Source organism: Myotis yumanensis, unplaced genomic scaffold, assembly GCF_028538775.1.
Source record: "Myotis yumanensis isolate MYYU_CA2020_CCGP unplaced genomic scaffold, mMyoYum1.0.hap1 SCAF_1, whole genome shotgun sequence".
Taxonomy (NCBI): domain Eukaryota; kingdom Metazoa; phylum Chordata; class Mammalia; order Chiroptera; family Vespertilionidae; genus Myotis; species Myotis yumanensis.
The window spans coordinates 224571008-224587000 of record NW_027223752.1 but is presented as its reverse complement, the minus strand read 5'-3'; the positions used below and the strand labels follow the sequence as shown (position 1 = coordinate 224587000).

General features: G+C 39.2%; 1 protein-coding gene across 3 annotated transcripts in view; it reads left to right on the top strand.

Moving 5' to 3' along the window:
• Positions 1 to 11465, top strand: part of TBC1D19 (TBC1 domain family member 19) — a 115154-nt gene extending 103689 nt beyond the window's left edge. For 2 of the 3 annotated variants that reach the window (XM_070398340.1, XM_070398356.1), the window contains 2 exons: positions 5677 to 5747; positions 6719 to 11465. In XM_070398340.1, coding sequence (XP_070254441.1) covers positions 5677 to 5747; positions 6719 to 6793 — 146 coding nt within the window. In that variant the 3' untranslated portion in view covers positions 6794 to 11465. The remainder of the gene's footprint in view (positions 1 to 5676; positions 5748 to 6718) is intronic. The other variant, XM_070398346.1, reaches the window with a different exon arrangement.
• Positions 11466 to 15993: the final 4528 nt, after the last annotated feature.

Here is a 15993-nt window from a genome sequence, read left to right as displayed (position 1 = left end):
GTATTATCAGAAAATTCAAATAAATATTACAAGGTTTTTATAACAATGGATGGAAAGCAGAAAAGTAGGCAGAGTACTGGGTCCGACCTTCTCCAGTTGTGTGATATTGAATAAGCTATTCAACCTGTGTAAGCCTTTGTTTCCGTATCTTATATTGCTAGTATAGTAAGACACCTTTCTGGGCTGCTGTGGAAATAATGCTTAAGTGAAGATGTTTTTCTTATCAAAGGTTCTCTCAGGACCATATTAACATATTATTGACTGCTGAGAGGTCTAGAGTAATTGGGTGGCATTTTGAAAAGGAAAATTAGAGTAATAATAAAATGTCATAAAGAGAAATATCACCCCTGGTGTACTCAAAGATATCACTTACTGATGTTTCCTATCTCAATGGTTTTTAAAGCCCATCTAAATATGAGTAGGAAAGAATGGTCTACCCTCGTCTCCTTTGGCTGAATGAAGGGACACATATAAACCAGAGATAGAAGGGGTCTCAGAAGTCCTCAGGTATCACCTCTTTCACGCGTTTCTCTCCGGCAGTCCACATCCCCTGAACACTTTGGTGGAGGGTAGTCCCTGTCTTACCAGGTTGCCCATTTCATTTCTGGATGATACGACTTGCTGAAATGTACGCCCGGTAAACCAGGGTCATCGGCATGGTTTTTCTACTCTCAGAAACCCCTCCTTTCCCCAAAGTCTTCTGTTTTCCTGGCTAAATGGACTTGTTTTCCTGGCTAAATGGACTTGTTTTCTGCTCCCCTTGCTCAGGCAACAGGATTTTAGTCTTTCCACCAAATAACTCTCTTCAGGGTGGGTCCTAAGTTTGGAAAGTATTGTATATAGCTTTTTGTCTCATTTCAAAAAGATATTAGTGTGTGTTAATGAAAGGGGTTCAGTATAAGAAAGTACTTTCTAATAATTAGGACTTTCCAAAAGTAGAATGGGCTTTTTAATTGTCACCTGAAGGGTTGAAATTTCTACTATGAAAGAAATGCTGAACTAGAAGGCCTTCAAGGTCTCTTCCAATTTAAATTTTCTTTTTCTGTGGCTTATTGCCCTTCAGGAAGCTGAAGTAAAAGAGGCATAAATTAATATAGAATACTGCATTTGCTCTAAGCAGACACATGCTATGAACTCAATACCTTAAGTAAAAAGTTACTGATGAATAGGTGGAAATTCAGTCCACACTGTTGCAGCCATCTACTCTTCCTGTGTGGTTTTTAAAAATCAACAGGGAAGAATTATAGCCCATGTAGAATGGCACTAGACTGAGGGGTGCTCCCACCATGGAATGCCAATCAAGAGCCACGGGGCAGATAATTTCAGGTAGATAGATACAAATTAGTTTTGATTATTTAAAATATTTTGTTATTTTTTTTGTTATGAATATTTGGGATCCACCTTTTTTTGCTCAAATGAGTTATTAAATATAGTCCTTAGAAATATTTTAGTAAGTATTTCTGGCTTTAGTTGTGAATTAATTAGAGCCTTTTGTAGAACAGTTTAAAGCAAAGGTGCCTTAATGTTCATGATAGAATTGCTTAAAATTAAAGTAATGAGAATAGTTTCAAAGACCAAAGTAAATATTAGCATTTCTATATATCAGATGAAACATGATTTCAGTTGAAAACACCCTAAAGTATAGACCTTTTCTCCCGGGCAAACAAAGCTGTGCTGTGGAAGGGCTGGGCAGAGCAAACAAGAGCAGGCAGAGAGGAACTCCTGTGATGCGACACCAAGATAAATAAAGGTTATGAGCACATGAGCATTCTGGGTGCTAAGGTCACTTAGTGACCTGCTCTTTCTTCCCTCCTCTACATTTGGAAAAACAATTTCCCGCCATGCAAACTCTTTCCTGTACAGCAGATCTGACCCTCCTGCCAACCTCTCACTGACTGTTAAATTATGCACAGAAGGGGAAGGCATGCTCACACGCCTTAGCTTCTGAATGTCTTCCTGGTCAAACATGGTTCCAGGTACTGGGAAACCATAAAGACGTTGCTGGTCCACATACATGGTTTTCTTTGATATTCTTGTAAACAAAGAAGCTCAGTGACTTTACAGTACTGAATAAGTCGTTACTGCTAACCCGCATGTCAGTAACATGGTGATTAGATGCTCCGGCCAGAGCCCAGGTGTATTCAGCCTACTGTTTTATTGTTTTTTAATTAAATCTTTATTGTTCAGATTATTACAGTTGTTCCTCTTTTTTCCCCCCATAGCTCTCCTCCACCCAGTTCCTACCCCACCCTCTGCCCTTACCCCTCCCACTGTCCTCATCCATAGGTGTATGATTTTTGTCCAGTCTCTTCCTGCACCTCCACACCCCTTTCCCCCTCAAGAATTGTCAGTCCACTCCCTTTCTATGCCCCTGGTTCTATTATATTCACCAGTTTACTCTGTTCATCAGATTTTTTATTCACTTGATTTTTAGATTCACTTGTTGATAGATATGTATTTGCTGTTCATAATTTTTATCTTTACCTTTTTCTTCTTCCTCTTCTTAAAGGATACCTTTCAGCATTTCGTCTAATACTGGTTTAGTGATGATGAACTCCTTTAGCTTTTCCTTATCTGTGAAGCTCTTTATCTGACCTTCAATTCTGAATGATAGCTTTGCTGGATAAAGTAATCTTGGTTGTAGGTTCTTGGTACTCATCACTTTGAATATTTCTTGCCACTCCCTTCTGGCCTGCATAGTTTCTGTTGAGAAGTCAGCTGACAGTCGTATGGGTACTCCCTTGTAGGTAACTGACTGTTTTTCTCTTGCTGCTTTTAAGATTCTCTCTTTGTCTTTTGCCCTTGGCATTTTAATTATGATGTGTCTGGTGTGGTCCTCTTTGGATTCCTTTTGTTTGGGGTTCTCTGCGCTTCCTGGACTTGTAAGTCTATTTCTTTCACCAGGTAGGGGAAGTTTTCTGTCATTATTTCTTCAAATAGGTTTTCAATATCTTGCTCTCTCTCTTCTTCTGACACCCCTATAATTAGGATGTTGGTGTGCTTGAAGTTGTCCCAGAGGCTCCTTACACTATCTTCATATTTTTGGATTCTTTTTGCTTTTTGCTTTTCTGGTTGGGTGTTTTTTGCTTCTTCGTATTTCAAATCTTTGACTTGATTCTTGGGATCCTCTTGTCTGCTCTTGGATCTCTGTGTATTATTCTTTATTTCAGTCAGTGTATGCTTAATTTCTAGTTGGTCTTTTTTCATATCCTCCAGGGTCTCACTAAATTTATCGGCGGTTTCTAGAAAATTCTTGAAAAACCTTATAACCGTGGTTTTGAACTCTATATCCAGTAGTTTGCTTTCCTCCATTTCTGTCATTTGTGACCTGTTTCTTTGTCTCCGCATTTTTTATGCTTCCCTGTGTTGGTAAAGTGGCTTTGTTTGCTAGGTGTCCTATAGGGCCCAGTGGCTCAGCCTCCCCAATTACCTGAGGTGGACACTCTTGGTGCACCCCTTTGTGAGCTTTGTGCACAGTCTTGTTGTAGTTAAGCCTTGGTTGTTTTAGGTATCACTGGGAGGAATTGACCTCCAGGACAATTGGCTGTGAGAATCAGCTGTGTCTACGGTGGGAGAACTTCTGTGCTGAAGACACCCTTATGGGGCAAGACTTGCTTCAGTGGGGCATTGGTGCTTACTGAGTCTGCCCCCTGACCCCCTGAGTGTGTCCCTTATGGATCTGAGGAGTTGTAATCTGGATGGTCCCACTCTGACCACTGGGTACACTGGCTCTTGGATCTAAGGAGGTGCTACTTTAGCCTCTGCCTGAGGCAACCCAACAGGAGCTACGAAGAGATCTGCGGATTCCCCTTCCTTGTTTGGGGTTTGGAGGTGCCCAGATGAGGCCCAGCTGTGAAGCAATGCAAGCTGCTGTGGGGCCTTGGGCCTTCTCTTGGAAGTTCTGGGTCTGTCTGGCCCAGCTGCAGTTAGGTAATTTTCAGATTGCAAAGGGCCAGGGCATTCATATGCAAAAGCCTCTGTGCATAGCTTGGGTGGGGTGGGGTCTCAGGGAATCAACAGGGCAGAGCAAGCAGCTATGGCTGATCCTCAGCCCTGCCCTAAGAGGCCCCGCGTCTCAGTGTCCCGGTAATCGCTGCAAGCACCTCTGAGAGAAAGCCGCCCTCGAGTTCCGAGTTCTGCCCGCTTCCAGACAGTCCAGTTTCTCCCCGTATGAGTCTGGGTCCCCAGAGACTTCCCGGAACTGGAGTTCAGAGCAGTCAGGGGCTTGTGGCTCCCTCCCGATTCAAAAAGATAGCCGCGTCCTCAGTTGCCAGCCCTTTCCGCATGGGCCTCCGTACCTCTGCACTTTACTTCCGCACCTCCTCTGAGTCTCAGTGTGCTTTTCTCTTTCCTTCTAGTTGTAGAATTTCCACTCAGCCAGCCTTCCTGTAGTTCTGGATGATGTCCGTTTTGTCTTTTAGTTGTATTTTTGAAGTTGTTGTGGGAGGCAGCAATTTCTGGTTTTTACCTATGCCGCCATCTTGGTTTCTCCCAGCCTACTGTTTTATATCTGTGTGATTCAAACATGTCACCCAAACTCACTGTGCTTCAGTTTCCACATTAGTAAAATGGGGCAATAGTAGTATTTTACTCATAGAGTTAGTGTAATAATTAATTACTATTGCCATTATTCCCATAGTAAAAATCTGTGTGTGTGTGTGTGTGTGTGTGTGTGTATTTGTTCTAGCTATGCAATGTACTTAGGAACCAGTCTTCCAATAATTTTGTAGATTTCATTTCCTAAACTTCAGTACTTGTTGGACAGTGAATGCATTACCACCACAGGTGATGGAATAAACAAGGGCGAGGGAGAAGTCAAGAATCATCTCCAGGGAGTACTGTCTCCTTATCGGGTTGCCTTCCTCTTCCACGGGCCCTTCCGTTGTTCATGATGACTCATTCTCTCACATGGAGTTCTGTGGGAGGTTACATAAGAAGTGGTGCATGTTAGCATTGCTCGTTTTTCATATGCTTATGTTTAATGAACACAAAAACCCAAAGGTTGTTTTCTATTCAAAGTAGAACATTAACCTCAAGATGTCCTATAATGGTTTTTTCAGTTTCAGCTTTTTCCTGTAGCCCATTGCAGGCTCAGCCTCCCAGCAGCTCTCCCCACAGGCATTTCCACTTGTGACCTAAGAAAGTGCAATGCTCAGTATAACAATATGAATACAACAAAACATTGTAGAGATACTTTTAAGAAAAGGCGTTATTGCCACATTTTGATCATGGTGCCACCTCAGTACATATGAAACACGATGTGATACATTAAAAAATCCAGTCTCCTTGTAACTTTTTAGAAGCCTCTCTATTGCATTAGTAAGAAACACCTGCATCAAAATAAACCTTAATTTATAAGACAGTCATTAGATCTTCATGCCATTTAAAAGCTGTTATAATTTAAGGTGTAAGTATGAAAGAAGCAATTTATAAAATGGCTTTTTAGGGCCTTTGACTATTTCTTTTCCCCCAAACTGTGAGATACAGTTTATCAGCCACCAGGCACTGTTCTCCAGAGACAATCTCTGGAGATTCATCAAAGGACCTTCGCTCAGTGCAGGCATGTGCTTGTGCAAAGCGCCCGTTCTGAGCTCTCGTGCTGGGTTGTGGGCACAGCAGTAGACTGGTGGGGCTGACGAGTGGCCAGCAGTTGAAATAGTGTGCATTCTCTTCCAGTCCTGGCAGCTGCCGTGTTTGCCTTCCGAGCAGTCAACCTGATGGAGGTGACATCACTGGCTGCAGCTGAAGTAAGGATAAGTTTCACTCCGAAGGGATGGAAATAGCTCCTGAGAGCCTGCCAGCCTCGGGCACTCGAGTCTCAGATGCCTGAGACACACTTTACTCATAGGCTAATTTTTTTTAACGTGGGTAAACCTGTAAGTTCTGAGCTAAGTAGTATTAGGTATTCAAAATTCCTCAATGATGTGAAAATAATCTTGTGAGAGAGTCATAAACAAGATTATTGTAGAAAGCCATTATAATCATTATAGGAAACAATATACCTAGTAATTTTAATAGAAACTATTGGGTCTTATGTTGTGTTTCCTTAGTAGTGTTTACTTCCATGTGTGAAGTTCATAAAACAAAGAAAAACTAGCTGAGATAGTTAAAGGGCATGTGTTTAGACGATATACTAATGATAGATGAGCTTTCTTGGTTGTTTTTAATTGTGAGTTAATTACTTAAAGCTGGTTTCTTTTCAATAGTATACCTGAAACATGGTTAAACAGTGGTTTGCCATTTTACTCTATTTGTTATCTCTCATAGAATCGTACGTTTTATCCTTAAAATAACTGCCTACATTCTTTGTTTAAAGGGAAGAGGATGTTTATGCATCTTGCAACTGAATAAACATTAGTCCCATCTCAAAATGATTTCCTGAAGTCAGTTACCCCTTATACTACTACAACAGAATGAGGATTCCTAATGTACGTTTATTTATAGAAGCAAGTTGAAATGTTAGACCTCTTATAAACTCATGCTACCTTGTATATTTGAAGAAGGCTCAAGGCTAAAGTCCATGCTAGCATTTTGCACATGTTCTAACATTAAGCTACACAGAAAAGGACCATTGTAGCTTTATTACAGAGGTTAGGACACATCTGGAGAATTTAGAGGGTGCGTCGATGATGGCGTTTCTGTTGCCCCTTATTTCATAGGCTTCACTTTGCTGATGAGAATACTGAAATTAATAATTCTTTTTGTTTTTTTGTTTCAGGCAGTTCTTGCTGACCTTTCTACTTTAAAAGTTATGCCTCTTCTTCAGATTTTTTTGTTTGCTACTGTCACCTGATCTTCTTCAAGGTCACTGACAACACATAAAGTTTTTCATTAGAAGCTAATCATGAACTATGCAAACTGCATAAAACCAAAATCCACTTCGTATATAAGCCAATAAAGATCATGTTCCCGCCTCAGTTAAACAAACCTAAGTCATTTTTTGCTTTTTGAAAAAAGAACTCAGCACACCAAATATTGCACTGCATGCTGCTGATTTTCAAGAGAGAAGCAATAGACTGAACTTCTGGCGACTTGAGCGTACTATAGATACAATCCTGACCTGTAAAAAGCATGCGACAACATATGCAATAAGAACTAAAGATGCTGTAATAAACTTGAAGAGGTAATGCAGCCTCTGGGACAATTCTCTTATGTCAGTTTGTAAATTTATCTCTAGATAATGTATTGTTTTATCTTATAAATTGCTCTTCACTAAAACCGGGGGTGGGGTAGGATGTGGGAAGACTTGAAAAAGATAACGCTTTTAAGTAGAAATTCACATGTGCTTTGGTGTTTTTAACAATGTTTCTTTCCCCAGAGATTTTCTAGATCTCTCTCCACTTTATTTCTCACTTAATGTTTTGTACTAGGGGAGGTCAAATACAGTTGTGTCCACCTGCCAGTATTGTATTCATTATTTCCTGGGGTGGGGGAGAAAGTCAAAATTATGGCATGATCTGTTCAAACTTCTCAACCTTCCATCTCGCAGCGATGAGAAGATGACACTGCTGAGGCCTGTTGCCAGATTCTGTTACTTTGGAGGATATCTAAGCTTTCAATGAAGGGATTGAAATATCAAAACCATATTCGATTTTGCTGACAGTTGGTTTAATGAGATTTACTTCTAGGGAGGAGCAGCTGCGAGAACAGCAATAGATACTAGACATTCCTTCCAGAACTGACGTCATGCAAGGCTCAATCTTACGTTGGTCTTTATTATAAGTGGAGGGTCTTGTCATATATTACTTCCTAAAGGCCTACCATTTCTGTAATTTGGAGTAATAGTATGAAAAAAAGAAGTCCAAAACCATTCTTTTGATTTTAGGCTCAAATTCAAGATGCTGATCATTTTAACAAAACTCTAAATCAATATAGTGGAACCTTATTTCTTGAACGTCTCCCATCTCGAACCATTTGCTTCTCAACCCGGCATCCCTTTCATGCTGATACTGTATGGTCAGTCACACATCTCTCAGGTGACAAGCAAAAGAGAGAATGCATGAATGAGTCAGTTTGCCACTGTTAAAGTCTCAGGATATTGTGCTGTGAATATTTTGGTTTTTTTTGGCTTTTGTTGCTGCTCATATTATTGTTAAATTTCATTTTTTACTGTACATTTTCTTTCCTTTTTGTTAAATTTTCATTTACACATCATGTCTTTTTTTGTTTTTAAAGTGCTTATTTATAGAATAAACAGTATCATAGACATGTACTGTATATAAGAAAGGTTAAAACAGAATCATTTGGGGGTCTTGAATGGATTAATTCAATTTACATCATTTCTAATGGGAAAAAAATGATTCAGTTTTCAAACAACCTTCCAGAATGAATTAAGTTCAAGAAACGAGGTTTCACTGTACATCAGTACTCTTACTGAATGCCTAAAATTGTATTGCTTTATCCAAATGTATTCATGAAACATTTATTTATATAGTATATATTAAGAAATACATGAGGCTTAGCACAATACTGCAAGTGTGGTGGAGTTTGGTATAGCTAGGTATTTGAAAATAGTATGTGCTTTTATTCATCAGGTACTTATTGATTTACTAAGGACTAAATAATTTATTCAGCGGTTGATTCCTAATAAACCCATTGTATTGTTTTTGCAGGTGATGCAGTTAGGTCATATGCTTTGCCATTCTGTGTGTGTAAATGCACACTCACCCTGGGGATAATTATGCGCACACCTATGACTCTTATCTCCCTCCTTCTCTCTCTGAGAAAATGAGAAAAAAACATGTAAGGAAGAGAGAGAATTTTAAACGACTATGGTCAAATTTATACAGAGACTCCCATCATTGGCCTCTTTCTTTAGGAGAATATTCATAAGCCTTTTTAAAAGCAGCAGTCTCATGGTCTAGTAGAAAAACACTAGGCTGGATAGTTTTGTTTCTACCTATAAGTTCCTCGATAATTTACTCTCTTATCTGCAATTAGGGGCAGGCAGGGAGGACAGGCAGCAGTAAATTATCGTATTTGCTCTGTGTACCTTCCAGGATTAAGTAAGAGCAAATGAGAAAATATATTTGAAAGGGACTTTTTAAACTGCAAAGCACCAAGCAAATATAAAATGTTGGTAATTAATTTTAACTATGGCATTTTGAGGTCAAGTGGTAGAAGCTCATGTGTGAAGACTGTCCATCCTCATTAGCCTCTGTATGGCTTTATCTGATAATGTGAGACTGTGTCTACAAAAAACAAACATATCAGGGCATAGTAAGGTCCTTGCATTTGGGACAGGTGACTCCAGCCAGTCCTGGAGGCTGCAGGCATTTTGCTGCTGTCGCAAACCCCTCTGCCCTGCGCTGCTCTCGGATGCCTGTTAGAATACTGCATTCAGGGCAGTCGGCTGTCTTGCCCACTCCATCTCTAACTGCACCTCCTGCACTACCTCTGTTGGCTTCCTTCCTTCTGCATTCTCCTCACCGTCTCCTGCCATCCTTGAACACCTCCTCACATCTGCTCTGCCGGTGCTCACGAGGATCTGAGGGACCAGGGATGCTTATGTAATCATTCTACCTACAACATTGCACTGATGGTGAAATAGACTAAGAGACTAAGTTATATTTGGTTCTTCTGGATTTCAGTTCACCCACTAATGTAATATGTGTGACCTTTTAGAAGAGTTTATGAACAGTTTTCTTGATCAGAACATTTGGTAATGCAGCATTCTGGCTAATTGAAATTTCCAGCTTATCTTAGCTGCACAGCACCCCTGTACACTCAGCAAGTACTCTTTCTTTCTATTTCATAGAAAAAAGAGAGACCTTTAGCCTTAACTCCCTCGCAGCCCTCCACTTCACAACTTAGCTTTATCCCCCTTATACTTATCTCCTTCCTTCTTATCTCAGGAAAGGTCTACTCTATTCCCACAGCTCTCTACTAGTATATGCAGATTCAATGGGCTACTTACATGCTTAAATTAAATGGTGCCCCACTGCTTAACAGATAAAGTCGAGACCCTGTAGCAAGGCAGGGAAATTCTCTACAGCTGGGTCGATCCGTTGCTGTGCTCCCACACTGCTACGATCCTGTACTTCAACCTCACAGATTACACACTACACTAATCCTCAACCAGCCCAGCCCATCCACTTTGTCTCGTCAGGAACTCCCTTTATCAAGGCCCCCCTCAAACACCTTCTCTATTGTGATGACACCCCAGAGCTGTCAATTAGAATTAATTAGGCCCTTCTCTTTGTTCTCATAAAACTATTCACCCACTCACGTGGTGCTTGGAATATTGAGTGATCGCTTTTTGTATACATGTTCTAATTCTCACATCACTTTATTCTCAAGTCAATTGCCATGGACTAGCTCTAGTATGGAATATGAAAGAAGAAAATTATGCTTATGCATTTGTATCCCAGGACTTGTTCTGAAAATTATCGGGATCTGTTTTTCTTAAAACATCATTTCTCCTCTGTTTTTCATTTGGTCATCTACCCCCTGCCCCATGAACTTCAGGTGAGGCTGACTCCTACCCCCAGGACTCTGGGTCCTCGCCATGCCAGTCACCATATGCTATCCTTCTAGCCACCAGGATTGCTTCAGGATCAGTGCAAAATCTAAGACCAATGAGGACCAATGAAACTTGATTACGAGGCTTTGGTTTAATCATTCAGGGAAGCTGGATATAGGGTCTGGATCTGCTGCAGCCTAGGAATGGAAAGGGTGAAAAGCTGTTCTGTTGACCTGTTGCTGTCCAGGTCACACTCCACCAGTCTACCCCTGGACTGTTTCATCACAGGAGCCAAAAGATTCTCTTTGCAGCAGAGAGGATTCTAACTAAAGTACAGTTATTTGACCATTTAGGTGATCCATTGTATCATGAGAATCATTATTTGGTAGGACCCCTATCCATATATTTTAAGCAAGAGGAATCTTTTTTAACTTTTTAAAGCAAGACCCAGCCTGACCTTACAAGCATAAATTCTATTGTCCAGACCTACTAAGCTACCTGAAGTACCTTGAACACATAGTAGGTCTCTGCGTTGGCCCTGCGCCCATACAGCAACTTGTGCTTGAAACGCCTTCTCATTCCTCTTAACATAACTTACTTGTACCTCAAAACCCAACTCAGGTGTTGCATCAGGGAAGACTGCTTCTCTTATGAATTCCCCTCATATCCTAAATATACATAGTTGTACCATAATCTTATACTATGTGATTGTCTTTCTCTTCTACTGGATTGTGACTCCTTAAGGCAAAAAACGGTTCCTTTCTCAACTTTATATCTCTAGAGCCTGGTGTAGTGCTTGCCCCATGGTGGGCTTTAATGTTTTCTGAATGAATGGATGAAATCATCTAGTAGCATAATCCACTCATTCTACTGATGAGGAAACTTGCTCAGTTCCAAATAATAACTTACTTGTCCAATTCACACAACTATTTTACCAACAAAGATTTGTGAGTTGTCTGGGAAGGTCCAAAAGGGAAAAATATTTTGAGTGAAAAAAAAACAACACGTGTAAATGCTTAAGCTCATGCAATATTTCTCATTTCTATCAACTTCACTAAGGTATAGTCTACATAGAATAAAATGTGTGCATTTTAAGTATACAGTTCTCTAAGGTTTGACAAATGTATATTCCCACACCACCACTATCACAATAAGGCACAGAACTTTCATCACCTAAATCAATTCCCGTTATGCCCCTTCCCATTCAGTCCCCCATATACACATTCACTCCACACAACCACTGATATGCTTCTATCCCTAAAGATTAAATTGGTCTTTTCTAGAGGTTCATGTACATGGAATCATATATATCTATTTTTTTTCTTTTGTTTTTGGCTTCCTTTACTCAGCATAATGTTTCAAGATTCATCCATGTTGTTGTGTAATTAGTAGTCCATGTCTTTTTATCACTGAGTAATATTTCATTGTATGACTTTCACAATTTGTTTATATGTTATTGTTAATAGACATCCGTGTTGTTCTTGTGTTTCAGTGTATTATGGATAAAGCTACTATAAACATTTGTGCACAAGCCTTCATGTGGACATATATCTTCATTTATTTGGGGTAAATACCTAGGAGTGAATTTGTTGGGTCATATGTCAGCATAAGTTTAACCTTCCTAAGAGATCTCCAAACTCGTTCTGAAGTAATTCTACCATTTTACATCCCCACTCACAGTGCACAAGAACGCTAGTTGCTCCAAGTCCTCACCAACTCTCACTATTATCATGTTAGCCATTCCAATAGGTGATTTCAATTTGCATTTCCTTCATTACTAATGATATTGGGCATCTTTTCATACTTATTTTCCACTTACACATTATCCTTTTGTAAAGTGCTCAAATCTTTTGCCCAATTCTTTATTCTGGGTACACTGCCAGGTTGTAAATTTTTCTCCCAGCCTATAGGCTAGTCTCTTCATTTTCTTAACTATTTTTAAAGAGCAAACATTTTCATTTTGTTGAGTTCAGTTTATCCTTTTTTTTTTTTTTAATGATTCACATTGTGTGTCCTCGCTAAGAAATCTTTGCATAACTCAATCACAGATTTTTTTCCCCCCTGTTTTCTTCTAGAAATTTTATCATTTAGCTCTTACTTTTAGGCCTCTGATCCTTTCATTTTTTAGTTAATTTTTGTGTATGATATAAGTTAAAGGTTGAGGATCCTGTTTTTGCATATAGATATATGATTATTCCAACACCATTTGCTGAAAAAAAAAAAAGCACACCCTGTCTTTTCCCTTTTATAATAGCACCTCTATAAAATCAATTCATCACATATTTGTGGGCTTATTTCTTGATTCCATTCTGTTTCATGGTTATATGTCTATCCTGATTCCAATACCACATAGTCTTGATTTTTATAGTTTTAGAATAAATCTGGAAATCAAGTGATTTTCTTTACCTATGTCAAAAGTATTTTGACTATTCTAAGTTCTTTGCATTTCTAAATAATTTTTGCAATCAGATTTTCCATTTGTACTAAAAAAAAAAAGCTGCTGTGATTCTTATTGAGATAGTATTGAATCTAAAGATTAGTTTGGGGACAATTGATTCCTTAACAATATTGAGTTTTCCAATACATGAACATGGTATCTCACTCCATTTCTTTAAGTCTTTTTAAATTTTACTCAGCAATATTTTATAGTTCTCCATGTATAGGTCTTGCACATATTTTGTTAAAGCTATTCCTAATTGTTTACATATTTATGTTCTTATAAATGGTATTTTTAATTTTATTTTTTATGGTTTATTTTATTTTTTATTTTTTATTGCTTAAAGCATTACAAAGGGTATTACATATGTGTCCTTTTTTTCCCCCCGCCCTTGACAATACCCCGGCTTCCCCTACCCCCCAGTGTCTTATGTCCATTGGTTATGTGTATATGCATGCATACAAGTCCTTCAGTTGATCTCTTACCCCCCTCCCTCCTGCCCCCCAACCCTCCCTGGCCTTCCCACTGCAGTTTGACAATCTGTGTGAGACAGCTCTGCCTCTGTATCTATTATTATTCAAAAGTTTATAATGGTCTCTATTATCCATGAATGAGTGAGATCATGTGGTATTTTTCCTTCATTGACTGGCTTGTTTCACTTAGCATAATGCTCTCCAGCTCCATCCATGCTGTTGCAAATGGTAAGAACTCCTGTTTTACTGCAGTATAGTATTCCATTGTGTAGATGTACCACAGTTTTCTAATCCATTCATCTACTGATGGGCACTTAGGCTGTTTCCAGATCTTAGCTATGGTGAATTGTGCTGCTATGAACATATAGGTGCATATATCTTTTCTGATTGGTGTTTCTGGTTTCTTGGGATATATTCCTAGAAGTAGGATCACAGGGTCAAATGGGAGTTCCATTTCCAGTTTTTTGAGGAAACTCCATACTGTCTTCCATAGTGGCTGCACCAGTCTGCATTCCCACCAGCAGTGCACAAGTGTTCCTTTTTCTCCACATCCTCTCCAGAACTTGTCGTTTGTTGATTTGTTGATGATAGCCCGTCTGACAGGTGTGAGATGGTACCTCATTGTTGTTTTGATTTGCATCTCTCAGATGATTAGTGACTTTGAGCATGTTTTCATATGTCTCTTGGCTTTCTGAATGTCCTCTTTTGAAAGGTGTCTATTTAGATCCTTTGCCCATTTTTTGATTGGATTGTTTATCTTCTTTTTGTTAAGTTGTATGAGTTCCTTATAAATTTTGGAGATAAGGCCCTTATCAGATATGACGTTGGCAAATATGTTTTCCCACGAAGTGGGTTTTCTTGTTGTTTTGTTGATGGTTTCTTTTGCTGTGCAGAAGCTTTTTATTTTGATGTAGTCCCATTTGTTCATTTTCTCTTTAGTTTCAACTGCCCTAGGAGTTGTATCAGTGAAGAAATTGCTTCGGCATATGTCTGAGATTTTGTTGCCTTTGGATTCTTCTAGAATTTTTATGTTTTCCTGTTGTACATTTAAGTCCTTTATCCATTTTGAGTTTATTTTTGTGTATGGTGTAAGTTGGTGGTCTAGTTTCATTTTCTTGCATATATCTGTCCAATTTTCCCAACACCATTTATTGAAGAGACTATCTTGGCTCCATTGTATGTTCATGCCTCCTTTGTCAAATATTAATTGAGCATATTGGTTCGGGCCGATTTCTGGGGTCTCTATTCTATTCCACTGGTCTATATGTCTGTTCTTGTGCCAGTACCAGGCAGTTTTGAGAACAGTGGCTTTGTAATACAGTTTGATATCTGGCATTGAGATCCCACCTACTTTGTTCTTTCTCAGGATTGCTGCAACTATTCAGGGTCTTTTTTTATTCCAGATGAATTTTTGGAGAGTTCGTTCTAGATCTGTGAAGTATGCCGTTGGTATTTTAATGGGAAGTGCGTTGAATTTATAGATTGCTTTGGGTAGTATGGACATTTTAATGATGTTGATTCTACCAATCCATGAACACGGTATGTTCTTCCATCTGTTTATGTCTTCCTCTATCTCTTTTTTCAACGTCCTGTAGTTTTCTGAGTAGAGGTCTTTTACCTCTTTAGTTAAGCTTATTCCTAGGTAGCTTAATTTTTTTGGTGCGATGGTAAATGGGATGGTTTTTATAATCTCTCTTTCTGAAATTTCACTATTGGTATATAGAAATGCCTCAGATTTCTTGGCATTAATTTTGTATCCTGCTACTTTGCCAAATTCATGTATTAAGTCTAGTAGTTTTTTGACGGAGTCTCTAGGGTTTTGTATGTATAATATCATGTCATCTGCAAATAAGGACAGTTTTACTTCCTCTTTTCCAATTTGGATGCCTTTTATTTCTTCTTCTTGTCTAATTGCAATGGCTAATACTTCCAGGACTATGTTGAAGAGGAGTGGTGAGAGTGGGCATCCTTGTCTTGTTCCTGTTCTTAGGGGAAATGGTGTTAGTTTTTGTCCATTGAGTATGATGTTGGCTGTGGGCCTGTCATATATGGCTTTTATTATGTTGAGGTATGATCCTTCTATTCCCACCATGCTGAGAGTTTTTATCAAAAATGGGTGTTGGGCCCTAACCGGTTTGGCTCAATGGATAGAGCATCGGCCTGCGGACTGAAGGGTCCCGGGTTCGATTCCGGTCAAGGGCATGTACCTTGGTTTCGGGCACGTCCCCAGTGGGGAGTGTGCAGGAGGCAGCTGAATCGATGTTTCTCTCTCATCGATGTTTCTAGCTCTCTATCCCTCTCCCTTCCTCTCTGTGAAAAATCAATAAAATATATTTAAAAAAAAAATGGGTGTTGGATTTTGTCAAATGCTTTTTCTGCATCAATTGATATGACCATGTGGTTTTTTTCTTTCAATTTGTTTATGTGATGTATCACGTTTATTGATTTGCGTATATTGTACCATCCTTGCATCCCTGGGATAAATCCTACTTGGTCATGGTGTATGATCTTTCTGATGTACTGCTGGATCCAATTTGCTAAGATTTTGTTGAGGATTTTGGCATCTATGTTCATGAGGGATATTGGCCTGTAATTCTCTTTCATTGTGTTGTCTTTACCTG